This window comes from Balaenoptera musculus, chromosome 20, assembly GCF_009873245.2.
Source record: "Balaenoptera musculus isolate JJ_BM4_2016_0621 chromosome 20, mBalMus1.pri.v3, whole genome shotgun sequence".
Classification (NCBI taxonomy): Eukaryota; Metazoa; Chordata; class Mammalia; order Artiodactyla; family Balaenopteridae; genus Balaenoptera; species Balaenoptera musculus.
The window spans coordinates 47,172,687-47,190,830 of NC_045804.1; the positions used below are offsets into that span (position 1 = coordinate 47,172,687).

General features: G+C 38.5%; 1 protein-coding gene across 2 annotated transcripts in view; it reads right to left on the reverse strand.

The window, feature by feature from the left end:
- The window catches only part of METTL16 (methyltransferase like 16), a 60,991-nt gene that overhangs the window by 37,790 nt on the left and 5,057 nt on the right, over window positions 1–18,144 (reverse strand). For both annotated transcript variants that reach the window (XM_036836549.1, XM_036836550.1), the window contains exon 3: window positions 4,112–4,311. In XM_036836549.1, coding sequence (XP_036692444.1) covers window positions 4,112–4,311 — 200 coding nt within the window. The remainder of the gene's footprint in view (window positions 1–4,111; window positions 4,312–18,144) is intronic.

An 18,144-nucleotide genomic window follows, 5' to 3' on the forward strand; every position in this document is an offset into this window, starting at 1 on the left:
TTCATTTCTTAGATGTGGAGACATGGAAAAACACTTGATCCAGATCCAAAACATCAGTCATTGGCTTGCCCCACCACAGTTTCAAGGGAGACGTTCAAAGGCAAATGGACCAGGCAAAAATCTCTCTGACAACTAGGGTTTGGTCCTAAACTTGCATGTAGAACCTCTAACCATAGACTGGACGAGTATATGTTTGAGTATATACTAACCACAAATAATTGCTTTTACAACCTTTAACTGATCTTGGCCAATAAGATCCTAAAGAGCATACTCAAGAGAAGAAAAGCTGGTGTTCTTCTTGGAGGCCCACAGTAGTCAGCCCATACCAGCCATTCCACTCCCACTTTCCACTGACCACATCATGGTGCCAGTCTAGCCTTCTAAGGATTTGGCAGGAAGAGCTGGAGGCCAGAGATACTCCTAACCCAGAGGAAAGCCAGTCTCATCTTACTGCTTCCTCATTAAGTACTCAGAACAGGCCAGTAAAAGACATGACAACAACTGATAGCCAGAACATTTAAGCTCTGACAGTCACAGTGATTGCTACACTTTCTATCATGTTTACCTAACAGCATCCTGGCCCTGATGCTACTGGGCAAACATCTCCTTGGGGATGTGGGAGGTGGTGCAGGAAGGAGTGGTAAAGGGTACTCAAGCTCCTCTCAGAGTTCACAATTATTTAGCCCCTGCTAGCCACTCAGAATAAGGAAATTAAGGAAATTTAAGTAGCACTTCCAGCTCTGTAGAAAAAAAAATCCGGACCAGATCCCAGGCCCTTGATTCTCATACAACTACCTCTCTCTTCGTACTTCAATTTCATTTAAAAGGAAAAAGAAAAAAGGACACCTTCCCTCAGCTGCCCTAATATCAGGTGCCAAGAGGGTAATAAACGCAGGTAAAGGACCTGTCCTTCGCCAAAAAAAATCAAGTTTCTCAGTTCTTAAGACCAGAAGACTTGCATTCTAACATCCTAATCCCCTCTGAAAGGTGAATGACACTTTTTTAAAATTTTTATTTATTTATTTTTGGCTGTGTTGGGTCTTCGTTGCTGCATGCGGGCTATCTCTAGTTGCAGCGAGCAGGGGCTACTCTTCATTGCGGTGCGCAGGCTTCTCATTGTGGTGGCTTCTCTTGTTGCGGAGCACGGGCTCTAGGCACGTGGGCTTCAGGAGTTGAAGCACGTGGGCTCAGTAGTTGTGGCTCGCGGGCTCTAGAGCACAGGCTCAGCAGTTGTGGCGCACAGGCTTAGTTGCTCCACGGCATGTGGGATCTTCCCGGACCAGGGCTCGAACCCATGTCCCCTGCATTGGCGGGCGGATTCTTAACCACTGCGCCACCAGGGAAGCCCGTGAATGACATTTTTATATGGGTAATAATCCTTGTAATGACAAATAAAAATGGAAAGTGTATACCCATAGAATTAGAGCAAACTAATGGAGTCTGGGGGAAGAATTTATATAAAACCCTAATTAGAATGAATGTGATTTCAGCAAGAGTGCCCCTTGTGAAGAGCTAAAATCCATTAACCTCCTATATCCCCAAGTGTTATTTTAGAGGGTTTGGGGCATAATTAAAATAAATTAGTACTAAATAGGCTCTCAAGCTTTTTAAGCTTTTTATAACCCATCAGCCAATCTTCTGCCATGAACATAAAAGAAAAAAAACTTTTGTTAAACCCCATTATTTTTACATAGTGCTTAGTTCATATTGGATGTTCAGAATTTTGAATGTTGAAAGAATGATGTATTTATCCATCGACATTCAACAAATCATTTACTGAACACCTACTGTGTGCCAGAAACTTTGCTAGGCTTTTGGATATTATAGTAAGCAAAAAAGTAATAGGCTCTGTACTTTGTAATCTAGTGGCAGAGAAAGACATTAATCAATCAGACAAGTGAATGTGTAGTTTAAAACTAAAAAAAATGCCATGAAGGAAAAAACATGGTTTTCTAAAGCTCATATTCAAGGAACCTATCTTATGCTGGAAGGTCAGAGAAGGTTTTCTTGAGAAAATAAGGCTTGAGTTGACAACTACAGTACAAATAAGAATTAATGAGGTGAAGGTGGGAAGTTCCAGGCAGAAGGAACAACATGTACAAAGGCCTGGAATCATGACATCTTATTAGAACAAGTGCCAAAAACAAAAAAGAGAAGAATATAAGATGAGGCTTAGAGGGACTTACCTGGTGGCGCAGTGGTTAAGAATCCGCCTGCCAATGCAGGGGACATGGGTTCGAGCCCTGGTCCAGGAAGATCCACATGCCGCGGAGCAACTAAGCCCGTGCGCCACAACTATTGAGCCTGAGCTCTAGAGCCCGTGCGCTACAACTACTGAGCCTGCGTGCCACAACTACTGAAGCCCGCGCACCTAGAGCCCATGTTCTGCAACAAGAGAAGCCACCACAATGAGAAGCCCGCGCACCGCAACAAAGAGTAGCCCCTGCTCGCCGCAACTAGAGAAAGCCCACGCGCAGCAATGAAGACCCAATGCAGCCAAAAATAAATAATTAAAATAAATAAATTTATTAAAAAAAAAAAAGATGAGGCTTAGAGAGACCTAGAAAGAGACCTAGAGGGCAGGAATCAGACAATGAAAATTCTAATAGGCCTAATAAAGGTTTTGGGTGTTTATCACAGAAGCAATAGGAAGCTATTAAAGTGGTAAAGATGTGCTCAGATATGGGTTTATACATACTTTCTGGAGAATGGAATGGAGGGGCAACAGAGTGGACAAGAACAGAATAGTTGAGAAGCTATTCTGTAGACAGGGAGAAATGATGGTGACTTGGACTGGGATGGTGGCAGCTGAGAAGGAGAAAAATAAATGATTTAAGAAATATTTAAGAGAGAAAAACAGGAAATGGTGATAGACATTGTCAGTGAGAATGGAGAGAAGTAAATATCAAGGATGACAAGATTAGGAAGAAAGAATATGAGTTTGGTCTTGGACATCACAAAGTCTGAGGTGTTTTTGAGATATCCAAGTTTCTTATATATTTGGGACTAGAGTTCAAGAAAAGTAATCTGAGTTGGAGGAATAAACAATTTGTAGGTTATCTGCATGGAAGCAGAAAATAAAGTCATAGATATGGATGAAATTGCCTAGAGGTAGAGTGCTGAATAAGAAAAGGGTTAAAGACTGAGCTTTAGGAATTCTCAACATTTAATACAAGAAAGTAAGCCTGAAAAGGGGAGAAGAGTGACTAGAAACGAAAAAGGAAAACCAGAGGAGTCTGGTGTCGTGGAAGAAAATGGAGGACAGTGCATAAAGGAGAAAGGAGGGGGTCAATAAATGCTGCTGAAAAGCTCATGTACAATGAGCACTGAAAACACACACAAATGCTGAACATTTACTACTATCTAGAAACTGTGTTTCCTATTAACTATGTTTAGAAATAGGGTCCACAGTTTTTAACTCAATTCTTCACTCTTTCTATAAAGGATTAGTAAAGGCCAAAAGATTAACAAATTTCAAACCCTATCAAATGAAAATATTGGCTATGACAAAACATATAATACATTTATAATCGCAAAACATACCATGGCTTCATTTCCTTCTGTTTCTCTACTTACAGTCCCAAATGAATCACACAGGACAGTCCTCTCCATTTCAGAAGATTACAATTAAGAGAACATCTTCCTTTAACTCGATGTCTTTTTCCTTCCCTTTAACTTTGGATTAAATACTCTCTACAAATAATCACCTAAGAGATTCCTAAAAGTATTCAGTCCCACATGATCTTTTATTAAGTGACCATCACCACAAAATCCCAATATAGGGACTACTGTACTAACACCAAATAATTCAGAGTAAAAATAATGCCCAACAGACAGAGACATCAACGTGGTAATCTGAAAAGCTAAGAAAAAAAGGGCCTCACTTTCATTCTGCACTTCTCTTACTCCCTTGCTCCCTGTTTGGTGCTGACAATCCCTTCTCAAGAGAAAGTGACAGCAGAAAAGCCTAGGTATCCCAAATAAGAACAGTGATATCTGTAGCCAGCTTCTTTCACACAACAAATACCCAGAAGTTTTCAAAGAATTTGCAAAGACCTCGCAAAATTTATAAAACTTATATTTAGCCAAAAAATAATTGAAAACCATGTACCTATGTCAATTCCTCTTCGGAGAGTACTTTTGTCAGAGTCCTGATGACCAATCAGATCTTCTACCCAATGAATATAGTTGAGTCTCAAGGGAACCGTGGGAATTAGTCTCTCCAGTGGAATATCAATAGAAAGTCCAAAATCCTCCCTTAGGAGAGTACAAGTCAGAGCTCTGACTGCTTCAGGGTCTTTAAAATTAAGACTGAGGGGTGGAGAAAAAGAAGTAAAACTGATTAGTAAGACTCGCTGTGTCCTACAAGCTTTAATGCAACCAGGCAGGACCGAACACCCACCTGTTTCCTAGGAGATCACACATATAAATAGTTACGTAGTACATTCAGTGCAGTGGCATACACATATGGGTGTTTAACAGTCACAGTATGTGAAAGACAGCATAAATTTCCACCAAAAATACTGCATCTTCATACATGAAGCACAGAGGACAAGAGTACCTCTGTTCCAATTCCTGCCTAATTGTCTCCTTACTTAGTTACGTGACTTTGGACAAGTTATTTAGCCTCTATGAGACCGTTTCCTCAGCTGTAAAATGGGGATAATAATACCCATATGTAGAGTTGCTGTGAGATAATCTGTGAAAAGTACTAGCATAATGCCTACGACACAGTAACCGTTTTACAAATGCTGGCTATTTTTACTATTATCAAATAACATGATTTGATGGTAGCATTCTTTGAAAATCATACTTAAAAGTGGAAAGGAAGCAGTATAAAATGTTTAATAATGAAAACAGGTTAACATACTTAAATATAACAGATACTACAAGCACCAAATTTTTAAATGTGACTATATTTAGCAGGTTTCCTGAGGAATAATTTACATACTATAAATTCACCTGTAAGTACACAACAGTTTTTCGTATATTCCCAGAGTTGTGCAACCATCACCACAATCCAATTTTAGAACACTTCCATCACCCCCAAAAAGAAAACTCGTGCCCATCTGCAAGTCATTCCTCATTTCCACCCTCAGCTCTAGGCAACCACTAATGTACTTTCTGTCTCCACAGATTTGCCTTTTGTGAACATTTCATACAAATGAATCATATAGTATGTGATCTCTGCATCTGGATTCTTTCACTTAGCATAATATTTGTGAGGTTCATCCATGGTGTAGCATGTGTCAGTACTTCATTTCTTTTTACAGCCAAAAAATTATACTCCATTGTATGGATAACCGCATCGTGCTTTATGCACTGGATTAATAATCACATTTGTGGTTTGTTTATCCATTCACCACTTGATTGCTATTTGGATTGTTTCTACCTTTTGGCTATCATGAACAATGCTGCTGTAAATATTGACATATAAGTCTTCACGAGGATGTGTTATCATTTCTCTTGAGTAGATATGTACAAATATATCATATGATATACTTACGTTTAACTTTTTAAGAACCTCGTGTCAATATAACTATTTTGAGAGGCAGGAAAAGCATTAAATGAGATGAAGAAGCAACTGCGCAGCAACTGTCAAAAATACAAAATGCTGGAACAAAGTCAGGAGGATAATAACTTCAAAAGTGACTGACGTTACATTTAGGTGGGGATTTGTGATCTTTAAAGACAAGTTTCTATGAAACAGTGGAAATGGAAGTTTATTGCATAAATACATGCTAGCAATAAAAAGTCTCATTAAAATACATTAAGCCTGTTTAAAGGGATATTAAGTCTATTCCTAGTCATCAGAGGTAGATATATATTAATTTTGTCATTTGTGGGGGCTGATAAAAGAGAGTTAATCCATAGGCAAGCAACAATGAACACAGTTCTGCTTCACTCAATAGCACAGCAATTGCCTCAATCAATTTTCACATTAAAAGAAAAAAAAAGGCTAGCACTGCCTTTGTATTCCTTAATAAAAAGCAGTACAAATTCAGGTTCAACAAGATAAATTATGTAGCAATAAAAAGATATTAAATCTATAAAAACTTTATTTTTAATTCTAACAAGAATATTGTATTTTACTCCTTTGAAATGAGTCAAGTGTTCAGAAAAGATGGGCCAACTCCACTTCCTTCAATGACACAGCAATGACAGTCAATTTTTACACATGGAAAGAAGTTCACATCTGAGTACCACGCTAAAGCATTCAAACAAGTTCACATTCTTTATTCTATAGTGGTAGCCCAATCTATTACTAAGCTTCATTGCTAGACACACAAAAGGAATATAATCAATTCTGATGTCTATGTTCAAAGCCTTAAACCCTGAAATGTGGGATTTCAGAATTTTTCTATCAAAGAAACTTAATAACCTAGAAACCTTATAAAATAAACGATGAGCAGTATCATCTAAGAGCAGTACCTATTTACAGAATTGTTAACCTAAAATTTCTGAATGCTATTTTGCACTGATATTTTGAATAAAATTGTGAAATTCAGGAATTGCAAACTCAAATATTTACAACGTACTACTCAAAATGCCAGTCCCTGACAAGATACAGAACTTGTGCCAGAACGTAAATCAACACACTGAGAGTCATAACCAAAGACGTGTCTGCTGAACTAAACGTGCAGCACAAGGTCCTCGCCTCTGTGGACAGTAACAAACGGTTTGTGGCCGAGCGGGCAGACCAATGGCCACACTTCTGGTAGCACTATGCCAGATGACACAAATGACCATTTCAAAGGGGATGGTCACTACTCAGTTCTAGATAATTAATGTCAAGTGGGTTTGCTGGCCCAGTTCTGCTAGATCTCTAAAATTTTCAAATGAAACCAGCAACCCATATTTTTATATGAAATTTCTATGATTCTTAAAGTATATGTGGACAATAAATAACTGCAAGCCTTATACAATTCACAGGCCGACAGGTGGCAACCTCTATTGTAAACAGAATTATTAAGAAAGTTGGGGTACTTGGCTACTCCACACTTTTAAAGAAGTATAAAAGTGTTTCACTCTCTTTGAGCACTACTTTGCTCAAAGAGAGTGAAACACTTTTATACTCCTTTAAAACTGAGTTAGATGGACTAGAATTTTTAACAGATTGTGATTGCTGGCGTTCATTCCTTTACTCATTCAACAGGTATTACATGTTAGCTACATGCCAGGCATTGTGCAAAATGCTGGAGATACTGTAGTAAAAGCAAATACAGACATAATCTCTCCCTTCATGAAGCTGACAGTCTGGTAGAAGATAGGTATTAATTTAAGAATCATTCGAATATATGTAAAATTGTCACTGTGATGAATGCTATAAAAGATAGATACGAGGTGCTAGGAAACCTACATAATAAGTGGAACTGCCTTAGGAAGGTCAGAGAAGGCTTCCCTGAGGACTGAAAGTAAAATAAAAATTAACAAAGAACAGGGGGAAGGGAACACGGTATTCTAGGGTCCTAGGTAAAGAGAAGAGCAAGTACAAAGACCCTGAGGCAGGAGACTTCATGGGGCATACTGAGACACAGCCACTGTGTCTAAAATGCAGACAGCAAAGTAAGCATGCATGGTTTAAAATGAGGCTGGAGAGGAAGATAGAGGCCAGATTATATAGGACCTTATAATTAGGGTAACCATACAATTTTATCAATTAATTCGGGACACTTCTGAAAGTGAAAGTATCACACCAGGATAATTATAACCTATGTTAAGGGTTTATGTTTGGTATGGAATAAGGATGGACCAAGTGGAAGCAGAGACACCAGTGAGAAAGCTACTGCTGTCATCTGAGTTAAGAGGCTGGACAAAGGTGGCAGTGGCAAAGACAGGGAAAAGTGAAAGGAATTTAGAGACATTTACGAAGGAAAATTGACAAGATCTGTTGATGGACTGATATGTGAGGTGAGGGAGGATGTGTTTACAGACATCTCCTAGGGTTCTGGCTTGTTCAACAGGATAGACAGTGCCATTCACTGAAACTGGGAACTCAGGCAGAGAACCATTTTTGAGGAGAAATATCATAAATTTGAGCTGTATTTGAGACATCCAAGTAGAGATATTGAGTAAGTATGATCTCTAGGTATAGAGCCCAGAAAATCTGGAAAAACAGATTTGGAAATGTGGAAAAAATGTATAAGTGATTTGCAAACAAACAAATGAGGGCCTGGCACAGATGAGAGTGCCTAAGGAGAAAACACAAAGTGAGAAGAAAAGACAACTTAACACTAAGCCTCAAAGAATCCTTTAATGGTTGTACATACAATCGTTACAGAGGAAGCTACACCAGGAGACAGGGTGGAAGAAGGAAAACCAGGAGAGTGTGATGTGGTGCCAAGGAGGCCAAGGGAAGAGGGTGTCCATGAAGGGTAAGAGTGTCAGTTACCCCAGTGCTTCTCAGGAGTCAACTGGAAACTGAAACTGGAGTTAGTGATGTGAGACCATGGAGACCTTTTCAGGAGGTGCTTTCGTAGTGGTAAAATTCAGAATCCACCCTGGAATGTGCTAAAGATTAAGTATGGTATGAAAAAATGGAGACAGTAAAAACAGATAATTCTTCAAGAAGCTGAGTTATGCAAGGGAGAGATGGGGCAGAAGTGGTAGGGTTGACGGAGAGGTTTCTTTACTAATTTTTTAATGGAAGATTTAAACACGTTTAAAAGTCAATGGAAAAAAAAAAAAAAAAAAAAGTCAATGGAGGGCTTCCCTGGTGGCGCAGTGGTTGAGAATCTGCCTGCCGATGTAGGGGACACGGGTTCGAGCCCTGGTCTGGGAAGATCCCACATGCCACAGAGCAACTAGGCCCGTGAGCCACAACTACTGAGCCTGCACGTCTGGAGCCTGTGCTCCGCAACAAGAGAGGCCGCGATAGTGAGAGGCCCACGCATTGCGATGAAGAGTGGCCCCCGCTTGCCGCAACTAGAGAAAGCCTTCGCACAGAAACGAAGACCCAACACAGCCAAAAAAAAAATTAATAATAAATAAATAATAAATAAATTTTTTTTAAAAAGTCAATGGAAAGTCACAAAGGCCGCATATTATAATTCAATTTACATGAAATATCCAAAACATGCAAAGCTGTAGAGACAGAAAGCAGATCAGTGGTTTCCAGGGGTTGATGAGACACAGTAGTGGGGAGTGACTGCTTAATGGGTATAGGGTTTCTTTTGGGGTGATGAAAATGTTCTGGAATTAGATAGTGGTGATACTTGCACAACCTTGTGAACATACTAAGAACAACTGAATTGTACACTTTAAAATGGTGATTTTATGATATATGAGTTATATCTCAATTTTTTAATAAGTCAAAAAGAAGAAACTAGTTGACAGACATTAAATATTTAAATAAAGGAATACTGGACGATGTAAGGTTGTTGAGATGGGGGAGGGTATGGGATCCAAAGTACAGATGGAGAATTTAATTGAATTCGAGTATCATAATAACTGTAATAATAATAATAATAGGTTGTCAAACAGAACCAAAAGCCAAACCTATGGTCTTTTGTGTTTTCCACCAACTCATACCTACCCACAACTGAGTTTAAGAATTTTTTTTTTTTTTAACTTTATCACACCTATGGTCAAATAAGCAATGAGATAGCAGTATCATATAAAAACAAAGATCCTGGAACAGTTGTAAATGACCATTACTGTTAGCCCTATATTAGCCAAAGAACCCAAAATCCTACATGCAAAATAGTAAGAAACTACCTTGATCAATCAAGTTGGTCTCTTAAATGTGGATTGCTATGCTAGCTAAAGAGCAAATGACAGGGAAGAAAAACTTAGTCATCCAAATACTTCTTTGCTCTTTCCAATTACAGTTAAGAGTACTCCAGGGCTTCCCTGGTGGCGCAGTGGTTGAGAGTCTGCCTGCCAATGCAGGGGACACGGGTTCGAGCCCTGGTCTGGGAAGATCCCACATGCCGCGGAGCAACTGGGCCCGTGAGCCACAACTACTGAGCTTGCGTGTCTGGAGCCTGTGCTCCGCAACAAGACAGGCCGCGATAGTGAGAGGCCCGCACACCGCGATGAAGAGTGGCCCCCGCTTGCCGCAACTGAAGAAAGCCCTTGCACAGAAACGAAGACCCAACACAGCCAAAAATAAATAAATAAAATAAAGAATTATAAAATACACATTAAAAAAAAAAGAGTACTCCAGTTTTTCTAGCTAAGCCCAGTGACTTACCCTAAATTCAGTGAAACTTAAAAAAAAAAAAAAAAGAAGTCCAAGAGTATGGGAAACAGTTAAATATATTTAAGTTTTGTATTACAGAAAATTTAGGAACAATCTAAAGGTAGTCATTAGGGAGTTGACTGAATAAGCTATACCACATCCATACAAGAGAATATTCTGCAGTCATGAAAAGGAGTAAGACTGGGCTGATTCAGACAGTCTTGTATGAAGAGGGTTCCTTGATAAATTAACAGCAACAACAAAAAAAACTCCCACAAGTTTGGGTAAAAGCATATACATGCATTATGATCACACTCTTGTAAAAATAAAAACAAGACAAAAAGACCCTATATGTGAACATGCATAGAAAACAATCTGGAAGGGTCAGAACCACCTCTGGATGTGGAAATTCTCATATTTTTGTATTATCTGAACACATGTTATATAATATCACCTTCATAACAACAATAAGTGTTTTATAACTATATGGAAAATGCTTATGTCAAGTGTGGGTAAAAAAGTCCTTTGATTGTACCTATAGCAAAATTACAACCACAAAAATTACTATATATGCATAAGGACAGGGCTTAGAAAGGAACACAAGTAATTTGATCTCTGGAGTGAAAGAACCGTTACCTTTTTTCTTTTACGTATGCAACATTCCCATTATAAATGTAGGTAGGAAGGATATATTTCTATAATTTTCCCATTAAGGGCTCTATAAATGTTTGTATAATAATAAAAAAAAAAAAACCCTCCTTTTTCAAAAAAGGAAAACAGATCCTTGGTTCCAGAGTACTTGTTTTCCATGAAAGGGGGCCAATTCTGTTGGAGACCAAACCAGCATATTTCCCACAATGACAGCAATCCCCAAAAGATAGTAGTGCAGCTTGAGCACTGATTACATGGCTTCACAAAACATCTGGAGCAGAGAAACAGCAATGTAATTAATATATTTTCTTAGTGCCTTCAAACAGAGTTGTTTATATAAACAATTCTCACTGTTTTAAAAAATGTGCTTACTTTGATGGAATAGAGCATACAACTTATTAATAAGGAACTACATCCTAATCACCAAAAAGTATAAGACATCAAGCAGAAGCTAGTCTAATTGAAGAAAATACACAAAAATCAATGAAGAGCTGATTCTTAGACTTTGTTATTAGCAAAATGAGTGTTTGTTTTCTTACTTCTAAGAAAATACAGACACTAATCTGAGGGTTGGAAATCTTTTTGTAGAACAAAAGTGAAGTCATCTGACTTCACTAGTTAAATATCTAGGTCACTTTAGCACCCTGGGACATTCAAAATTCCTGAACACAGGCAAGATCTTTTTTCATTTTCATTTCTGAGAGCACAGAGAGGCACAGGGACTAAAATTAGCTCTCACGTGGAAATTAGCAATTTATACCATCAGTCTTTGTTGTTTGTTTAACACATCCAGCTTCATAAAACAAAACAGCCTATTGTCAACAGGCTCAGGTCTGATTTCCCCATGATGACTCTTGCTCTGCTACTGATGAATACAGTATTACCATTCTTAGATGGGGTTTGGAAAGATACATTCTGTAACCATGGTTAAAGAAACAATCATTCTAACACTGTAGAGGCTGAACCTTATGTAACAATAAAGGCTGAAGCCTCCCCACCTTACTCCAACATTGGTTTCTATTCATTAGATCTTCACTGAGGTGCTAAAAATGGTACAGTCACAAACTATGACACAGCCCTTCAATGCCAGGTCTTTGATTTAAAAACAAATCAGTTAAGTGTCATACCCTATTCAAACTCAACTGACAGGGCTCAAGTAAATTGCAGGATGTTCCTATGGGGAACATAGGTTCCTGGTTTCTGTGAAAAAGCACAAACTAAAATTTAATTGAAACGGTCAGATATGATTACAACAAAGCAGTGACGGACGCAGGGAAGAGAGAGAAAAGAGAGAGGGAGAGAGAGATGACACCAGCAATCCTCAGTACCTTATCAAGTGTACCAGGCTTAACAACAATATCTATCCTTTACTAAGTGTCTACAATGTGTTAGTCACTTTGCACACATCATTGCTAACCTTTATGACAACCATCCAAAGTATGTCCTTTTATCCCTCCTTTTTAGATGAGGAAATTCAGTCTCAGTAAAGCTAAGAAAATTATCTAAAACCTCACAGCTGGTAAGTGGCACTCTCAAGACTGGTCCTTTGGATGACTCACTCAGAAGTGCCCCTCTTTCCATATCACACCCTGCGTCCCCTAAGAGAGCACTTAAGGGCTGAGCAAATAAATGACACTTCAATCCATCTCAGGTCTAATGTTCTTCCTGGTATTCCTTTTCCATCATTACCTGGGTTTACATTTTGGCCATTCTTTTTCATATATCTTCTTGAGTTAAATAAAAAGCCACTATAAAAATAAAGAACATTCTACTGATGCATATAATCATCAACAACTCTGACTTAAGTAAGCAGCAAGGAGGATGATGTCCAGGAGCAGGTAGGCTGTTTTTTTTTTTTTTTTTTTTTTTAAATTTTATTTATTTATTTATTTTTGGCTGTGTTGGGTCTTCACTGCTGCATGCGGGCTTTCTCCAGTTGCTGCGAGCTGGGGCTACTCTTCGTGGTGGTGTGCGGGATTCTCATTGCGGTGGCTTCTCTTGTTGCGGAGCACAGGCTCTAGGTGCACGGGCTTCAGTAGTTGTGGCACGCGGGCTCAGTAGTTGTGGCTCGTGGGCTCTAGAGCGCAGGCTCAGTAGTGGCACACGGGCTTAGTTGCTCCGCGGCATGTGGGATCTTCCCGGACCAGGGCTCGAACCCGTGTCCCCTGCATTGGCAGGCGGACTCTTAACCACTGCACCACCAGGGAAGTCCCTAGGCTGTTTACATTAAAAAAAAAAGTACATATCTTCTCTTCTTCCTCTATCATAGATCCCTTCTAAATATGCTGTACTACCAACCATAGGTAAGCTCATACTGCTCCATTATTAAAGAAGAGGAGCTCTTCTCAAGCTTGCCTCATCCTCTTGCCATCCCTTCACAGACAAATTTGCTTTTCCTTGCAAGAAACTTTAAAATTACTTTTGCCTATCACAAAACCACCACTTTGAACATCAAGTTCATAACTTTTAGTCCTTTTCTATGCACAGCATATCAGCACAGATACTTTGGCTTCAGTATGAAACAAAATGATGATGTTTTATAATCTGCAACACCCATTCCATAGGCTACGTGGTATTCCACCGTATGGAACTGCACTGTAAGAACCCACAATTTTGGAAATTTAAATTATTTCCAATTTTCCTTGTTATAAACAGCCTTGGGATAAACATCCTCAAACATACATTATTTCATTTAAGTATGCTTTTAGAACTTTCAAAGCTGCAACTCTACCAGCATTTTATCACTATGCCTATTTGACTACATTTTTGCCATTGATGGATACTGTATATTTTTTCTTTGCTAATTTGGTCCATTTGTCTTTCTTCTTTTGTAAATTGCCTGTTTTTATCTTTAACCTATATATTAAGGTTTTCTTCCTTTTTCTTGTCTTCTAAGAGTTCTTTATATTAAGGGAGCTAAATATTTATACTGTGTTGTCACCTTTTACTATTTCCTGATATGTAAAAGTTTTTACTTCTTATGTAGTTGAATCCATAAAATTTCCTTTATCAATTCTACCCTTGGAGTTTACTCAGAAAGACCATCCCTACACCGAAAGTTAAACAGTCCACCTATATATTTTTTTCTAGTACTTCAATAGAATAAATATACTGAAATCATCAAACCATCAGGAATTTATTTTGCATAATATATAGGAAAGGGAATCTAATGCACTTTCCCCACAGCTGTTCCAACGCATCTATTAAAAATCCATTGCTGTCTGCCTCCACCCTTAACAACCTGAAATGTCCTTATTCTATGTTACAGTCTCTACACGGTGGGGTGGTATCTTACTTAGGAGTCAGCTTCCAAAGTAAGCATATAAAGTGAAAATCCAAGAGAACATTGCAAAAGCTGTTTAATCATTCATAGCACTGTAAGATATTCACATTATGAGAAACACACAGGAGTCAAGACTGATCAAGAAAGGAAGATTCACCCTGTCCACTCTACACTCCCTCTGGGAGGTATACTACTGAGTAGAATGCAGGCTGGAATCACCCTATTTAATGTGCACATGCTGTTGAGACTTGAATGCCACTTTGTGCCAGACAACTGATGGCCCATTCTTGTGGCACTACTGGGCTAATGTTTTAATTACTCAAACTTCACAATATATTTAAATACTCATCTGGGAAAGTTTACACCCCTTCACCTTGCCATCACCCACTTATAACATTTGTTTTGAGTATCTTTTCTTTGAACAGAAGAAACATTATGTCGCTTTCTCTCCCAAAAATTTTAGAAGGATTTTGATTTGGGGAAGAATCGACATATTAACTATACTGGGCCTCCCCATCCAGAAACACACGGTGTCCCTAGATTCATTGTCTCCCCTAGACCCCTGAGGGTAATTCTGTTGCTTTATCCACATAGATCTTAACATATTTCTTTGCCAAGTTTCTGCCTATTCCTCTTTGTTATTGTGGATGGGATCTTTTATTGCAACTATATTTTCCAACTAGTATCTGGAAACCTATCAATTTTCTATTTATTTATATACATTTAAAAATATTTATATGTATGTTTTATTCAGCAATCATTTGAATATTTTTTTTTTTAAATTTTTTATTTATTTATTTATTTATGGCTGTGTTGGGTCTTCGTTTCTGTGCGAGGGCTCTCTCTAGTTGCGGCAAGTGGGGGCCACTCTTCATCGCGGTGCGCGGGCCTCTCACTATCGCGGCCTCTCTTGTTGCGGAGCACAGGCTCCAGACGCTCAGGCTCAGTAATTGTAGCTCACGGGCTTAGCTGGCCTAGTTGCTCCGCGGCATGTGGGATCCTCCCAGACCAGGGCTCGAACCCGTGTCCCCCGCATTGGCAGGCAGACTCTCAACCACTGCGCCACCAGGGAAGCCCCATTTGAATATTTTTAGGTGATTCTCAAATGTTTTTTCAGGTAGACAATAATCAAGCTATCTGTAAAATTGTAATTCTTTTTCCTTCTAATCTTATTAACTCTAAATAAATAAGGGAAGCAATAGACTGAGCCAGAGAGAGTTCCAACTCAGTCACTTCTTAGTGTTATAAGCCTGTGCAAGCTATTTAAAAAGAATGTGTGGGACTTCCCTGGAGGTCCAGTGGTTAAGACTCTGCGCTTCAAATGCAGGGGGCGCAGATTTGATCCCTGGTTGCAAAACTAAGATCCCACATGCTGCGTAGCAGCCAAAAAATAAAGAAAATAATAAAATAAAGGAATGCAGTATCAATTTTAAAAAAAAGAATGTGCATTCATATTTATAGATTAAAAGTTCAAAATATATCACTAAATCAAACTCACTGATTGTATTATTTAGGCTCTTTATCAGCAGTACTTAACCTTTTTTGGGTCAACTACTCTTTTAAAACTGAAGTTCAAATTATAGGTTAAAGCTTTAAACCCTATCTCCCCAAGAAAAAGAACATACACAAACAGTATATTTACCTAATTGTCTTTGAAGCATTCACTGATCCTCTGAAAGTCCCTAAGGCCATTGTTCTGTTTATTTTTCTCTACTTGGTTGGAAAGACAAAGAAAAAATGTCTCTGAATTATATCACTTTTTAAAAGATATTTCTTATGTTACATTTTTCAACATGCTAAAAGTCTTTTTTTAAGTCTTCATTTAACGTTATTTCTTTTGTCAATACAAACTAGTCTTCTTTTTCTAATTTGAGGCTTTTTTTGCCTTCTATCTTACTTTTTTTTAATTTGGAGGGAACTCTCATTTGTTTAGTATATTTTTGCCCATCCCTTTATTTTTTATTTATCTGCAATTTTGTTTTAGGTATGCCATCTGTAAATGGCATACAGTTAGATTTTATAGAAGAATTATTCTCATGCATTCGACAAATATTTATTGAATGTCTATTACTTGTCAGACACCCTTAAGCCATTCAGATATGTTGTGATAACAGATCTGTTTGGTCTGCTCTGAGTGATTTTTCTTAAAAAATATAAATCTTAAGCCATCTTAAAAATCCTAACCATCCTAAAAATCTTCCTCTGGTTCCTCAAAGTCTGAGCAATCAAGTCCATTCTACTTTGCATGAGCTAAGAGCTATGAAAGGCTCTTTGTGACCTGTTCTTTGTTTTCCTTTCAGTCTCATCTCCTACTATTCCCTAAGCTGTTATTCTATATCCACTTCATCCCCATCTACATGCAGTTCTGCAAACTTACCAGGCCTTTCAAAAAATTCTGTTCTCTATACTTGGAACTCTTTTCCCCCTTCTATTCATCCTTCAGTATTCAGTTCAAAGACTCAAGGCCTTCACTAATACCACTCCCACACCACCGCTGTGTCCTTCTCTTCTGACTTCCATTTTCAACTGCACATAGACTTCTCAGATTCAGTATGCCCCAAACTGAAAATATATCATCTCCCCCCCAACCAGCTCATTCCCCCTTGTTCCTTGCTGCAGTAAATGGCACTACCACCTAATCTCTTGCTAAGTTGGAATACCAAGCACCATACTTGGTTCATACTTAATTTCTACTGTGTCCTGCTAATTATATTCATGAATTTCTCTCAAATTCATCCAGTGATCTCTATCCCTCCTCCCTCTACCTAGTTAGGCCACCAATATGTCTAATGTAGATTACTAAAACCATTTCCTACTTACTTGCCTATACTTTCAGTCTTAATTCTCCCTGCAATCCATCTTCTACAATGCTCCTAGAATACACCTGTCACCTGTCTAAACACAATTCTGAATGTTATTTCCCTGCTTTAAAACTTTAGTGCATAAGGCTGGGGATGAGTAATTCTGAAGACACAAGAACTCTCTGCACATGTCCCTAAGATAAATTCCAAACTCCTCACTGGCCCTTATCAAGTACTGCAAGCATCATCCTCCCAGCCTCACCTTCTGTTATTTGTCCACCACACCCGAGGCACACTCAACTTTTCCAGTCCCCCACTACTCCGTGCTCTTTGCACACGCTACTCCCTCTGCCTGTAACATTCTTCTTTCTACCTGGCTAACTCAGACTCATTCTTCAGAACACAGCTAAGACACCGTATCTGTTTCAAATCATTCTCTAAATCCCAAAGCTGGGGTCAGGTCTTCCTTCTGTGCGATTCCACTGTATACTCCACAGGTTCTGACACACTGAAAGGCTAACTGCTTGTTTATTTGTCCACTTCCTCCACTAGTGTGTTTACTCCAAATATGGCAGTGACTAAGTCTTTCTTGTTTATTATGGCTCTCCCGGAACTTAGAGCAAAATGGTTAATCAACAGATATTTGTTAAATAATTAAGTACAAAAATAAGTGTAGAGAGGAAACAAAGAATAACAAAACTGTATCTGCTCTAAAGCTACCAGGATAAATAACATCCACATACATAACTATGAAACAAAGGTTTAAGAAAAATGGTAGAGATGATCTAAACAAAGTGAAACACCAATTCAGTATCTCTGGGGTGATCTCCAAAGTAAGGTGCCAAAGATGAATCTTTAGAGTATGCAAAGAAAATATTAGAACTCTTATTTAAATATATTTTTAATTTCCAGTTTGAAGTATGTTTTCTAATGTGTTTAATATAGTAACATGGTAAGTAATACAAGCATTCATACATGGAGCTGTGCTCAACTTTTTACTGAGTGGAATAGACAATAAAGCTTGGAAATCACAGTTCTAGGGCATTTGACTTAACCTTTGTGTACTGGTGGGGGTCACAAATCTCTCTGAGAATCTGGTGAAAACCAAGGATTATCTCCCAGAAAAATGAATGTAAATAAATATGCATTATATATATTTTTTTTAAGTTTTAGGATTTCTAGGGTACCTTGGCCCCCAGGTTAAGTCCTGGCCTAGGGCCTCCAGT